This window comes from Solenopsis invicta, chromosome 9 (assembly GCF_016802725.1).
Source record: "Solenopsis invicta isolate M01_SB chromosome 9, UNIL_Sinv_3.0, whole genome shotgun sequence".
Lineage (NCBI taxonomy): Eukaryota > Metazoa > Arthropoda > Insecta > Hymenoptera > Formicidae > Solenopsis > Solenopsis invicta.
In genome coordinates, this window is record NC_052672.1 from 3,143,550 (window position 1) to 3,158,917 (window position 15,368).

Consider the following 15,368-nt stretch of genomic DNA (forward strand, 5'->3'; position numbering starts at 1 on the left):
AAAAATTAAATTTATTTTAAACTATATTGGATTATCGCACTCACTTTATCGCACTCACTTTACTTTGTGTTTTAATGCGGCGTTTTTTTAGACGCGGCGTATCAAGAAGAACCCATGAACAATTCTTTCTTTAAACTTTAGCTTATCTCGAAGCAGATTAATTCCATCGCAGGAAATGCAAATGTCTGTCGACAAACGCTATACTTGCCTCTTTCGTACTCCGTGCGTAACTCGAACGATTAGATGGCTTAAAAACGAAATGGAGCGCACAAACGAAGGGTCTCGTTACATTGTATAAAAGAGGGTCTGTTTTTTCGTTTTTTGTTAGAACGATAGTAGGATTCCGTCGTAATGACTTCGACTATTGTATTGTTTTCCGCGCTTTTATTATTATCCCGAAATATTCGCGGATGGTATATCGCGTTTCCGAACAACAGCGCGATCGTCAGCAATGAACTTCGTGAAACCACGTTTCAACCAGCTTTCATATTTCCAGGTGAGATTTATTCAAGTGACATATTTTTATCAAAGTTAGATTATGTACGTGTGTACAATTTTGTTTAAAAGGGCGGAAAATATATAATTATTACTTAAATACTTTTTTTATTCTTTATTATTAAATTGTTATATTGGTAATCAAAATTCGTACAATATACGATTGAGACAAAATGTATCTGATAAAACAAGTTTTTTAAAAAAATATTCTAGGAGAAACGTAACTGTTACACATATAACGTATAATAAACATGTTACATTATATACATTGTATACATTTGTTGCAATTTTCCACTCATAGATGTAATATTTGTAATATAATACATTTTATATTGTAGTTATATCATCTTATATACATAAATAAATAAACTAACCGATTGTAATTATATCCCTTTGTAGTACAGCTGTATAACCTAACTATATACTATATGTATTATTTCTACAGTAAATAGTTAAAAAGTTGTGTTAATTTTAACATATGTATATCGCATGTTCTAAATGGTCCACTCAAATTTTTCAGTTCATTTAACACAAAATAAAGATATATTAGAAAGTAACATAAATATTATATAAAAATATAACTCGAAACATGTAACACTTTGACACAGTTTAGAAATATATTTCTTCAATAAAATTAACATTTATAATATGTTGACACGTACATTTTATTCACTTATTTTCAACTTTATGTTTAAAAATACATTATTTTTGTTATTTGTTCATAAATTGTGTTATTTATAGTAAGAAATGTTAAATATCAAATTTAACACAAAATGTTCAAATAACATTATCATATTATGTTAAATTAGCAATCAACTACGTTAAAAATTTAACACAAAGGTTTTAACAACGAGCGATTTTAACATAAACACAAAATGTTTTCTACTGTGTACATTAAGTGAAAGACAAATGAGTAATTTGTCTTTCATTTAAATTTTATTTAAACAGTTACAAAATTAATTAATTATGAAATTAATTTATAATTAATTTTCACGCTCTTTTGCTATTATGTAGTGTTGACATATTTATTATAATATTATAATGAAGTTTGTACATATTTGTTTAGTGGAAAACCCAATGTAATCTTAAAAAATATTCGATTTAATAGCGACAAAAATGGTAACAGATAAAATGCATATCCGACAGTGTATTTTTTACGTATTTCGACGAGGAAAAAAAACTACAAAAACGTGAAAATTTATTTGTCCTTTTCTCGACGAAGGTATCGTATCGTACACCCGCAGAAAAGATTTCTGGGTTCAATAATATTATCTTTCTATGTATCATAAAATAAAATTGATATAAAGACAATCAAGACAATAATTATCACTGGCAAAAAAGGGAATATTTTATTCTTAAATGAAAAAATTCTAAATATAGAATAAAATAACTTTAATGCTATCTCAATAATTTTCTCAGACAGATTTAGATTAGACAATGGAATTTTTTTGAATTCCATAATATTCTTGATTTAACAATAGAAATATCTGAGAAAAATATTTGAAAAATTTTCTGATAAAATATCATGAAAATCCACAAGGTAGTGGTTCACTTTTCATATGTACCGAAAATTCTTCGTCTCATAGCCCAAAAAATCCATAAAGACTTACACTATACGCAAAGACTATTAAATTATCGTGGATGTGTTGATTATAGATCTGTTCCTTTGAACTAACTGCACTAGTTCAGAGTATCTTCCTTCTTCTGTGAACATGTGAAAAAAAAGGATAAACTGTGAACTAATATAGTTACTTTAATTAAAAAGAACAGGCCTTATAATATACATCGAATGCGAATCTTTCTCATGAAAGAGCGTTTGTTCGCACAGTCTCCTATCGGTGACATCCCGAATTGTGCAGTGGTTAATCATCGTTATAACATCGAATAAATTTTTGTTTTAAATGTAAAAATATATCAGTTGAAATTTATGTGTTAAATAAAAATATTTTGACCGAAATATGAAAACACAAATAAATTGACAAGCCTACACGATCATAACTAGATCTTAGTGCTGAAATAACGTTTCTTGTTCGCTGAGAATTTGGCACAAACACAAAGAAGAACTTACAGAGTAATTAGGAGTAAGGTTGCAAATTTCCAAATCCCTACACGAGAGATGAGAAAGATCTAAAAAGAAGGAAAGCGGATTCCGCATTAATTTATTGAAGCTCATAAAAAGCAGCTAGTTATTTTTTTCTCTTAATAAGTAGCGTAAAAAATATTTCTTGTGCAAAATTGTTATGAAAATTGAATACTTTAGATGATGAAAAATGTATACTTTGGGACAATCCGATACTTAAGAAGATAAATACCTGCGATCAGTCATAAAAGCCAAACGCTTGAGAAAGTATGTTTTATATTTGGTTAGGTTAGGTTAGACATTAATATTAAAGACATTAGTTATAATGAGCTGTTAGAACCGAGTGAAATGGTTAGTACGAACTCGTATTAACATCAATTAATTCGCTTGTGTCATGAATTGGAATGAAAACGCATATATATATATATATATATATATATATATATATATATATATATACACTGGTAAAGGAGAATGCTTTGTCACATTGCTGTATAGTAATATCAGGTCACGTTGCTTCTAATACAAATACATCATAACGAATCTTGACTGGGATGTTTTGCAACACCCGACATATTTACCAGATATTAGCACCTTTACATTATTATTTATTTAAAATTAAAATTGGATGAAATCCGAAAATGACTTGATGATTTTATTACATTTAAAAACAATGTTTTTCCGAGATAGAATTTACAAGTTGCCGAAAGATAGTTTACAACAACAAATACTTTGATTAAAAAATATGTTTTTTTTTTTTTTAATGAACCTTGAATTAATGTAACAATAATCTAATTATTTTGGATTATTTATTTATACATCTAATAACTACAATATAAAATGTTATATTACAAATGTTATATTTATGAGTGAAAAATTACCACAAACATATACATATATGTATATATTATATAATGTATAACATATTCACTACATGTTGTATGTATGCATGTAGGTTATACATCTGCATTTGCGGGATATTGATGACAGTTTTTTCAATTCATGAAAAATGCTGCAAAATTAAATTTGATTTTTAAAATTTATTTTTGCTAAAAAATATAGGACACAAATATAGATTAAATTTTTCTCATAACAAAGTGTTCGATACATTTTAATAGAGCTCATTCTGTCTCATGCAAGTGATGCGCAAAAAAGTTATTCATTTTAATTGTAGTTTAAAAAACGATTTGTATAATTTTATGCATAATAATAAAACACAATTACGCGAATGATTTATTTTTAATTAGTGTCATAAAATAGTTGTTCTCTGTTTATATTTAATAACGAGAAAATTTTTCGAGAATTTTGTAGTTATTTTTGTTTAAACTTTTATTAGGAACAAAATGGTGCGGCAGTGGTAATATAGCAAATGGTCCAGATGATTTGGGAGTATACGCAATGACTGACGCATGTTGTCGTGAACACGATAATTGCAAAGATATAATCGAACCGACGCAAACTAAGCATGGCTTGACTAATACTGCTTTTTACACGAGGTGAATTTTAATTTAGAATAAGTTCTTTACGTCAGTCCCTTTTCAGGATGAAATAATTGAAACCATTAAATTAGAGCAATTAAAACTTTTGAATATTAATTTATTTTTGTCGGGTATTCTTCTATAATGTATTTGTAAAATATATCAGGAAATTCCAAATTAAAAAGATTAAAGTTTATCGATTCACAATATCTTCAAATTTTTAATGATATCTGGATATTTTTGTATATTATCTGCTATGTTATTTTTGTAGCATTCCATATTGAAGTCCATATTCCATAAAAATCTTTATTAAAGATACTTATTTTAATTTATAGAACAGAAAAAATACTCTTTATTATGACTATTTCTCTAATTTTCGACCAATAAAAAGAATCTCCGGTTAACCTTCCAGTTAGCAAAATGTTAACAGAATATCGGCAGACTAGCAACAGATTTAACCAGAAAATGTTAGCAGGATGACTTCAACTGAGATCGCATTCTGTTTATGTTTTGTTGACAGATCTTGTTAATATTCTATATGAGTCATAGACTTAGGAAACTAATATCAGCAGACTGACAACAGAAATCGAACAGCCTCTACTGTCAGATTGGGGGCAAAAAGCAAACAAGCTCTGTTATTTCATAAATAGTTTATGACATTACTTTTGCTTTTTAAAACTCTTTAAAATTCACGTTTCTATTCTTTTTCATTTTAATTTTAAGAAAATAATTTTAAACTGTTTTATTAATAAAAATTAATATATCTTTCATAAAGTGTAAGTACATACACACACACATACACAGGGGAAGGTGGAGCAAGGCAGAATACTTAAGGTTTAATGATGAATAAAAGCTAGATTTTTATAATTGATTAATCATCTTTACTTATAAAATATTCTTTGAGTATCTTTCAATATAATTATTATTTTAAAAAATCTTTAGAGAATTATAAGTTTTATTTAAGCAAAATTTAAAAGGACATTTCTCCCCATCTTGCCCTACAGATGGAATAAGACAGGATATTTCCGTGGGCAAGATAGGATACAGTTTAAAAAGATAAATACAAAGTAAAAAGTATCTTTTCAAGTGGTATAGCAATTTTTATAATATTTTTTTGTACTTAATAATAATTCATATTTGTTGCAACCTAAGAAGATATTACACTGTGTCGAATAACTCAGATCCACGTATGCAGTCGAAGAATCAATGCTTTTTTTTTCTTTTTGATGATTTATACGCCCTGCTTTTGTTATTCTGCAGATTACGATTTATCTCAGAGCATTTTCTAGCAAGTGACACAGTTGACACAGTGTAGCACTGTGAATCTTTGTTGTGTGTCAATATTAAACAAGGATGAAGTGATTCATTATGTTCCATTGTGTTCTTCCGCGTCTCTTGCAGGAAAACGCCCTCATTTAGTTGGTAAGTTTTCTTTTCAATTTGTTCGTCAACCGAAACACGCAGTAACATAATTTTCCCAAATGAAATTAACAGACATAAATTTGCTCGAGCAACTGATTATCCACGTTGCTAATTGATCATTTACAAAGAAAAATTGAGCTGTAAGTGGCTGTAATAATCAATAGACTATGGGGCCTAATAGGATGTGCAATCTCGCTGTGCGCAGTTACTTTACTTCCTTCTACCCCTTTCTTCTTGTTTTTTTTCATCTAATCGAAATGATATTAATAATTTTCCAAACACTTTTTACAAAAGTAAAACATAACATTCTTACCTTATAGCCTATTAAATTTTGTCTCATATTTTTACATAAAATAAGAAAAATCCTTACGTAAACCTTAAGATCGCTGTTTTACTCACTTTTTCGCCTATTTTTTCATTCATTATGATATACCGCACTGATATCATTTTGTTATGAGGAAAGATGCAATAGCAGTTGTAGAAGAAAATCAACAAACTAGTTCGCAGTAGCAAGTGTGCTGTACGATTTCAAATGGATGGAACAGTTACCAACTTTCGTGCGCGTTTTGCTATTGTTGTGGCTGACGTTTGACGTTGATATACGATGTCGCGCATTATTATAAACTTGGTATAATTACGTAAGCAATTTTTTTATGATATGCGGGATGGGAAAAAAGCGTTTTTGAAAGCTTGTCTTATAATACGTTAAAAACTTTCTGTGTATTATTACTAGGTCAGTAATTTGAAGCTGCTGCTAACATACCCGATATTCATGTTAACCAGACTGTTAACACATAGAATGTAATTTTATGAAAAACATCAACGATATCAAATAATCCATGTGCGTAAAAAATTAAAATACAACATGATATTGATTATCAATCATAAAGAATGTTTAATGGTGGTACGTGTGAAAAACATCCAAAAAAATCGTCAATAAAATCACTAGCTTTAACAATCATTGATTTCTATTCTAAGATGTACAATGAAACAGATAATTTAAAGCAAAAAAATTTTAAGCAAGAAATTTAGACTTTCGTAGTTTTTAAACTGCGTAGACATACAACTTCGTATTTAACGTAAATTTTTTCCTTTGTTTGCACTTGCTCGAAATTCCTCAATTATCTGTCGCGATATCATTCTTATTAAGTATATATTCTTTAATTTTAAAGTCTTTTTTACAAACATCATCATTTCATATTCTCATAATTATTGCATAGATAATATTAAATTAAAACGAAGCAAGGTTGCTTTTTATAAAGCGAGTAATCTGATAAAGCGTTGTGAAATGTGCAAAATCAGGCTACACTGTTCGTGCGACGAGAGGTTCTATGACTGTCTCCACAGCTCGGAGGAACTCGTTAGCGAGAAGGTCGGCTTCCTTTACTTCAGCGTGTTAGACACGAAGTGCTTCCGCGAAGACTACCCCATCGTTGGCTGCAAACGGCATTCACTGTGAGTTGTAAGCGTATTAAAGCTTCGCATAGTAACGAGTAGCGTGAGTCGATGCTACTCGTTTTTTAAATGGGTCAGTAACTTGCGAAAGGTTCATCGATCTTCTATTTAATACGCACATACGAATCGTGTGCAGTTTCGTAATTTCCTGCTCATATTCCGGGCAATATCGGGCATTATATCGATGTAAATACATTTTTTATTTGAAGTCGGATGTGCGCAATATTCAATAACAAAGTATTTATATCTTTTTTTTTATACCTTTTTTTAATACTTGTTTTCTATACATATAACTTATATGTCGGGATTATGGAATACAATTTTGTTTTTTTAAAAGTAAGTAAGGAGATATTCAGTGACATAATCATTTATAATAAACAAGAGAATTGATATTTATTATACTTTAACTAGAAGTTCTTCAGATAAATTGTGTGAACAGAACTAATAAAAAACTGAAGTAAGAAAAAAGTAATAGAAGCTTTTTAAGTAATACCTATACAGCACAGAACAACGTTGCAACGTTGTAACAATATTGCTGCAAGTTCTGTGCTGTATGGGATAGTAACGTGTTACCTTTAATATTAGCAACGACAAAAAGTAACGAGTTACTTTTTAATGGAAAAAGTAACGCGTTGCTTTTATAAAGTAACGTTCTCAAACCTGAATTTTTAATATAATAATTTTCACAAAATTTTTATAAAAATATTTTATAATACCATAAATATCTTAAAAATTATATTTATCTTAAATTTCTTATAATCTCTTATAAAAGTCGGTTTAGAAAAAAAGAATCAGACTGTATATTAAAACTATTGTAGATAGTCCTCTATATCGTTATTTTAATTGAAACTAATTTATCAGCCGTAAATTACTTTAATTGTAAACTTTTCTATAACTCTTATCTCTGTGATATAGATTTAAATCGTCGAATTTGTGCACAGTTTTTTGATAAAACCAAATTTAATTCAATTTTATGCTGTTATTTGAAAATCACATTCAAACTAAACTAAAATTGCAAAATTAATCCAATAGATTGTACTTTTAAAAAAAATTTACAAAATACAAATCCATAAAACTTTTTATTGCCTCCCAAATTAAATTTCTATTTTTATTGCAGTGCATGCTAGATACTGCTGCGATACTATATTGAATACTGCGATACTTTATAATCACCAATAGTCTCCCTTTCTTTCTTACTATTATAGAGAATTTTATGTGTCGTAGAGTATGATTAACAAAAGTTGCGTTATCACGAATATCTGAAACTTTTAAGAACGATGTGCTAACGACAAACGCTTTTGGCAGCATTCCTAGACGCTGTTTGGAGTACGAGCTGGACGAGAGCCAACCGAAAATGTATCAGTGGTTTGACGTACCCACGTATTTCCAAAACGGTTACCGGATGGTAATCGCTGGTCGTCATATTCGATCATTCGATTCCGGCGCCTCATTCACAGGCCGATAGAAGTTCATTTTGTGAGACCACTGACCACTGCAGGAAACGTCGTATGCGTGTAAAATCGTATAAATTTGCATAAATTTCGATTTGAGCTTGTACTCAACGTAGTTAAATAAATAGACAAATATCAATAAAACTACTCTTACGCTTTACTTCCATTGTCTGTCCTTCTTTCAATTTTTTCTTAAACGCGCTTTAGATATGAATAAATTAAACCGGAAAACGGGTGTACGCGCACGAGAATGCAGATCGATTGTAGAGTGGATAATTCGCAAAAGTGGAAATTATGAGGACCATTAGATGCACCAATCAACTGCAAATTATAAAAGCGTTTTATTTTTCCGGTTGGATACATCAATATAATATAATTAATAGATGACTTTAGTCATAAACTATGTTCAGCACAGAGTCACGTTCAAACATTTACCCTATAAACACACAATATTCCTAGAATATTGTATAAATATTATTAAAGATTGAAATAATATTATTACATATGAATATTCCGAGAATATTATTTAATACTTTTTAATATTATGGAAATATACCGTTAATGATTTTCCAAAGAAAGGGCTTATGTAAATCATACGCGGTTATGTGTGCGCTAGTATGTACATGTATTATAATTTATATATTTCAAGAAAAAGTTAAATGTGTCAAATGTGACATGTTTCGGCTACCTTTCGAGCTATCTCCAGACCGCTTATACAAAATTAATGTGGATGAGGCATCTAATTTATTCTTCAACAACGAGTTGTCAGATCAGGGTCGCATCATATCACTCTTATCGGATGGAAAGCTGTATGAGGAATATTTAAAACTTTTTAATATTTTATGTCCTTGAGAGATTGACGTCATGTTTGCAGGAATTAAAACTAAACTTTCCGTCGATCGTAATAAAATGTTTGGTCATTACAGGTAAAAACTGAATAAATACTGTTAAATAGTGTTAATGTTATACGTCCACTTTATATAATATATTTCGTATATTATTAATAATCGTAAAATATTTGAAAAATATTTATATATTTTTAAAATTTGGAGGAATAAACATTTTTGAAATGTATTATAAAATCATTAATAATAAATGGCACGATTAAACTGTATTTTTAAACGACATTTCACGTACTCTATTGTTTGCATGAACTTCATTTTACTTTAATAAAAAGCATATCTACATTAATATTTTTGGAATATTATTTAATATCATTAACTAGAATATTACTTACATTTAATATTCTAAGAATGTACCTAAAATATTACTTAATATTAAACAATATTACGCGCTTATAGAGTAATGACAAAGAATAACTGATATCCCATCACTTGATATTTCTGATGATAAATCAACATTTCGTCACATAAATTATTTAATGTTAAATAAACTAAACGTGCACGTTGGGAAAATATTTACACGTAGAACATATATTCATCGCAATTAAAATTAGCAAATAATATTTCTCTGAATACATTATAATATTATCTATCTCCTCCGTACTTTATTCGCTGTACAATGTAACAATAAGTCCCGTTGAAACCCCACTAAATCATTTCAATGTAATCGCCTGTTATCGGATCTCTGAAAAAAAAAAAAAAAAACAAAAGCTGAAATAGAAGCTACGTTAGCACGGAAGAAACGAGATAGTTGGTCCACGGGGCGCTGTGAGACAGGAGATAAGCGACGAGAGTCGAATCGGAGGTGGGCGAGGGAGCGGCTCACTTCTCTCCCTTGCTTCCTCTTCTCGCTTTTCCAAGGCTTTCCTCCATTTTATGCGAGGCCGTGCGGGCAGCTGGCGCTTACTCCGGGATTTGCTTGGAAATTTATGTCCGGATGGAGCACAGCCGCCTCGCCTCGTCCCTCGCGTAGCCAGCATCCTCCTACCACCGATTTACAACTTCTCCGCTCACCTGCGCCAACTTTCGGATGCGCGTGAGCGCGCGTCAGCTCTCCAACCCAGCGATTCCATTCTTCGTCACGTCGTGTACCATCGACGCGATAGGAAAAATTGTCGACTTCACGTTGAACGTCGTGATTTATTGCTGGAGAAATCGCGTGCCTTTGCTACCATCGCCGTTGTTGAAGGCCAAGGTGCAACGATGACAATATTTAAGAGCACGGGATATGGGATATCTGCAGAATTGAAGGAATAGTGAGCAGTAAAAGAATATCAAATAAGGAAAAATAACAGACTTCGGGCAGTATAATCATATGTATAGTGATAAAAAATAATAAATAATTAGAATTTAAAAACATTTATTATGGAAGCACGATCATTCGTGAGTTTTTTCTAGAAAATTCATGAATTTAGTACTGAAATGAAAAGAGAAAAGATTTATGAAATAAATGAAAGGAAGAATGTAACACAAAAAATCTTCTGGAAGACAATTAAAAAATTACAATTAAACACTCAGTTCTGGGAATCGCTGAACACAAAAACTTGAAGACCTAATTAACATCACTAGATTTAAGATTTATTAGTAAGGATGGTTGGTTTCTTGAAATATGATTTTTTTACTGAACGACTTCTAAAAGAGATATTTATTCTTATATTCTGAATGTATGATGATACACAAGAAAAGAAGTGAAAGAGGATGAGACTTGAGACTTATATATAGTTTTCGTAAAGAGATACGATTTGACTTCTCAAATTTCGAGACTTTTTAAATTCGAGTTCTGCTATTCACTGATAATAAGGTCTCATTATGGATGATTCCAGTGTACTCCGGATTTTTCGAGATCTATAAGATACACTTCCGGCATCAATATAATCAATTGTTTAATTAGATTTCAACATTTGTTGGTTCTCTGACTTGTTGCTTAAAAATTCGAAGTCCTCAGTATTTTGTCATTTCATTAATCTGAAATATAAGTATATGTCATATCACTTTGTTCATATCATCCTTGTTTCTCTTCGATCCATTATTTAACGTCGCTACGTCTTTGTAAATAATATTCAATATGTTAAATATGTCATAACTTTGAGTGTAAAACCTATTGAAATACAATTTAATGAATATAATTGTTGAGTTTTTAATTTAAAGTATTGAATATTAACACAATCAAAATTTTAATATTGTGTATAAAATGTATATTATATAAGTAAATAGCCATAATACCTCCTTTTCGTCTATTATTATCAAAAAATTCTGGCAAAGATGGATAGTCATTACTTTATTGTTACTTTTATTTTTTTATTAATAATATAACGATTTGATAGATTCAATTGAGTTAGTGATATACATGACTCTATCGCAAACTGGAGACACGTAGCCTCTATTATTCAACTCCAACTGTCACTACCATATTGGCGAACCTTGGGAACCTGAGCAACCCTGCGGAAGACTGTGGTAAACAATACTAGTGAGAAGTAGGAGAATCAAAGCTAACAAAAGCCCGAGAAATTGCCCTCCAATAAGAAAGTTAGGTTAGGTTAAGATCTGACAAACCATTCCCATGAAAACATAACAACCATTACAAAAACTAAAGAAAACAGAGCCGGACGGATCCGGATCTCAAGACAACGACCTAGCAATCCAAGGAAATGCGAATTGGAACGTGGAATACTCACACTTTGTACAACGCAAAAGCACTAAGGGATCAAGACACTGGACTACAACGTAGATATCACAGTACTACAATATCAAATCGATGGAAAGGAACGTCAAGGGATCATTGAAAAATGAAAGCACACGATATATTACAACTGTTATAAGAAAAAACACATTTTTGGAGTGATATTTATAATTAATCAGCAAATTAGATTTAATGCAGTCAACCACAGAATTTATAACATTGGAATAAGGACAAAATGTTTTTAACTATAATATAATAAATACTCATGCGCCCACAGAAGATAAATCCCAAAATGTAAAAGAAGAGCTCTATAAAGATCTTGAAACATACTTAGACTTTGCCCTAAAAACGATATAAAAATGGTCGTAAGTGTCATGAATACCAAAGTAAGATGGGATTAGGTTTATTCCTACAATAGGAAAAGATAGTCTTCACCAAGAAACAGAATCCATATGATAAACCTTTCTACATTTTTTAATGTAATTATATCAATCACACTGTTTCAATAAGAATATATACAAAATAATTCGTCGCATCCGACGGCCGACCTGGAAACTAAATAGACTTTTTGATCAATTCTAGACAAAAGAAGAACATAAGACGTAATTGACTGTAGAAGCTAGAGGAAAGCCAATGTTGATTCGAACCACCATCTAGTCATTACCAAACTACGAGCGAGAATATTAGAGACAAAAAGGAAAAAGAAAGCAGAAATAAGTTAAAAGTTAAAAGTTAAAGAACTGAAGGATCCGAAGCGAAGCAATTACCCCCAAAAAATGTTGAACAAACACAGCACATGGTTCCACAGATTCATACAGATTTTGCTTTCGTGTCGTTTAAGCTCTTGTTCAAGTTGAGCACTAAAGCTGGTAGCGATTCGATAGTGGAGACATATAATTTTTTCCTTTCTAGCTCAACCTTTTTCCTTATTCTCTCTTCACACAGCAAACAATCAAAATTTTCTTTCCCAGACTCATATACTGTATTTAAGGATTAAGTTAAACACATTTAATTTGTCAGTATAGAGATGCTAATATGCTAATTATTAACTGTAACTAAATAATTTTAAAGTAAGCAAACTTATTTGATCATGTGGTTTCTTTTTGGTTTTTTCAGACGTGGCGGCGTCAGTGGAAGTTCATTTCGAGAATAAGGACGGTGGATTCTTCCTGAAGCATATACCGCGGCAATATTATCCGGCTCGCGGCACGTCGGACACTATCCCGGCGCTATCTTCAGGCGCGTCGAATAATAATAACAATAATAATAATAATAATAATAGTAATAATAATAACAACAATGCAGGAGGTGCGGTAGCATCGCCACCGCCTGGTTCTGTCCTCTCGATCGACAAGTTCACCGTCTTCCAAACGAGCGAGCCGGTATCTGTGCGGGCTACATACGGTCCTTTTAGCACCAAACAGACTGTACCAGCGCGTTATATAGTTCCTGATCCGTTAGATGCACTGCCAGGACCAGAAACGCGACGCAATCTTACGGCGGCGACGATCTTAGACGCGCAGGAACTTGGCGCTCGCCATCTGGATATGTCAGCTCACCTGGTGGGCAATAGCATACCGCGCGACTCGCCCGTGCTCAGGGTACTCTTTCATGCCGGCAGCGAAGCTGGTGGTAGACGTCAGCTGTTGATGGCGCGGCATCAACGGGTCTGTGTGGTGTTGCACGCTAGCCTAGCTAGTCCATCACGGAATAATGCCGCGAGTAGAAGCAGCAATGGACACGGCTACTCTTCTTCTTCGTCATCTTCCACGCTTACGGCCGCCTGCAGTCCCGATGGTGAGAATGGGGTTTGCCTCGCGCAAATCACTATACCAGCCGATTGGTGGGCACCGTTACCGCCACCTGATGCTTCCGGCCGTGTCAAGGTTGCCAAAAGTCTGCCGCGATTGATTCAGGTTGCTTACTCCGTGTTAGAACCGCGTACCGAGGAGGGAGGACTTGGTAATGGTGGTAGTAGTAACACTGGTGGTGGCGGTTTGACTGATGCCATTGGTGGATCAGGATTCTGCAGACCCAGAGTGCAAATACAACCAGTCACTCCGCTGGGCCAAGTGCCGCTCGCGCCTAACAAAGCGGATTATAAAGAACTCAGAGCAGATGACTCGCTGACGTTGTTGGTGCCGCACGGGCCGCTCTATCCAAGATCCAGGTTGCATATTCCAGCCTTTCTACACCCCGTTAAGGTGACGGATTCACGACAAGAGCGACCACCGTTGATTGTTGCGGTTTATTTAAGGTAAGCAACTTAGCGAGCTTATCAAAAATCTTGAAAGACGGCAGTAAATTTTGTTTATCTAGAAGCACGGTATTTACCAAGGTAATCATTTGCGTTGATAAATAGAAATTAAAAAAATAGAAAGTATAAAAGAAAAGGTTAATTAAAAAGAAACGAACATTTTTGGCTTTAAATAGTTAATTAAATTAAGTAAAGAAAAAATTACCGTAAGAGCCTTTTGCATAATTATTGCAAAAAATTTATTTGAAGATAATTATTAGGACCCGAAAATTCGGGCACGATCCCAGGCTGCGCGTGGAAAATCACTACATGTGAATGAGTCAGGTGTTTATTGAAGTGAAGCAGCGACATTTCTCAAGAAAACTCGTTTTCCGTGTCATTAATACCTCTACACAATTAACGATCATGGAACTAGAAACTGAAATTCTCCGAAAAATTCTCTGAAAAATTAATAAAATTGAAAATTAATAAAAAAGAACCTCTTTGCTCTTTTTGTTTATATTCCGTAGATCACATGCTAAACGAGATCGTATTAAATTAAATCGGTCGGCAAATATCGGGTCTCTTTGAGAAATGTCGATGCCTTGTGTGTATATAATGACGCATATACTATATAAACAAATAATACATGCATCTATTTTCCAACACAGAGACACATTATCAAACCGAATTGTAACGGCATCTTTTACCTCGCCCCAAAATTATCGATAAACGCAACCCAACAAACACCAAATTACATGTAGTACATATATTAATTGTAATTTCCCACTCAACAATGTAACTATTACAACACACTCGTTACATAACAGCTACATTGTTGAGTGAAAAATTACAATTAACATTTGTATTACATGTAACTTGGCGTCTGCTGGATCATGAAGCTCTGTGTCGCTTTGTACATTTAAACCACTAGGGTGCAATTTTATATGAAAAATTTATTAAGATGAACTTCTTCATCCAGTATGATAATATTATCCAAATCAAATTCACGTAGGTATTTTTTTGCGATGCCCAGTGACAACCAACGACTGTGTTGATTTCTATGTACCGGTATCCAGTTCTTTACCAAGCTGCCCACATACGATGCATCATATTGCAAACTTTTTATTTTATAGACCACCCTCGAATGTGATATTTAGGATATTAGT

At 32.2% G+C, this 15,368-nt stretch overlaps 3 protein-coding genes and 1 long non-coding RNA gene across 7 annotated transcripts in view; 3 read left to right on the plus strand and 1 right to left on the minus strand.

Annotated features, from left to right (window-relative positions):
* LOC120356747 (TBC1 domain family member whacked-like) overlaps positions 1-15,368 on the plus strand; it is a 512,462-nt gene that overhangs the window by 128,842 nt on the left and 368,252 nt on the right. The window lies entirely within an intron of this gene.
* Positions 1-15,368, minus strand: part of LOC105196579 — a 183,825-nt gene that overhangs the window by 89,715 nt on the left and 78,742 nt on the right. The window lies entirely within an intron of this gene.
* Positions 1-15,368, plus strand: part of LOC105196591 (transmembrane protein 132E) — a 133,334-nt gene that overhangs the window by 56,645 nt on the left and 61,321 nt on the right. For both annotated transcript variants that reach the window (XM_039453409.1, XM_039453410.1), the window contains exon 2: positions 13,080-14,220. In XM_039453409.1, the coding sequence (XP_039309343.1) occupies positions 13,080-14,220 (1,141 nt within the window). The remainder of the gene's footprint in view (positions 1-13,079; positions 14,221-15,368) is intronic.
* On the plus strand, positions 52-12,740 carry LOC105196581 (phospholipase A2). The gene is made up of 4 exons (XM_011162599.3): positions 52-496; positions 3,912-4,071; positions 6,778-6,930; positions 8,236-12,740. Exons 1-4 carry the CDS (start codon positions 352-354, stop codon positions 8,393-8,395), a joined length of 618 nt encoding a protein of 205 aa, XP_011160901.2. The 5' UTR covers positions 52-351; the 3' UTR covers positions 8,396-12,740.

Excerpts from the sequence above, each read along its gene's own strand:
- LOC105196581 (XM_011162599.3), top strand. The coding sequence starts at position 352 with ATGACTTCGACTATTGTATTGTTTTCCGCGCTTTTATTATTATCCCGA. Across the intron at positions 497-3,911 it reads ACCAGCTTTCATATTTCCAG|GAACAAAATGGTGCGGCAGT; the intron begins GTGAGATTTATT and ends AACTTTTATTAG. Across the intron at positions 6,931-8,235 it reads GGCTGCAAACGGCATTCACT|CATTCCTAGACGCTGTTTGG; the intron begins GTGAGTTGTAAG and ends CGCTTTTGGCAG.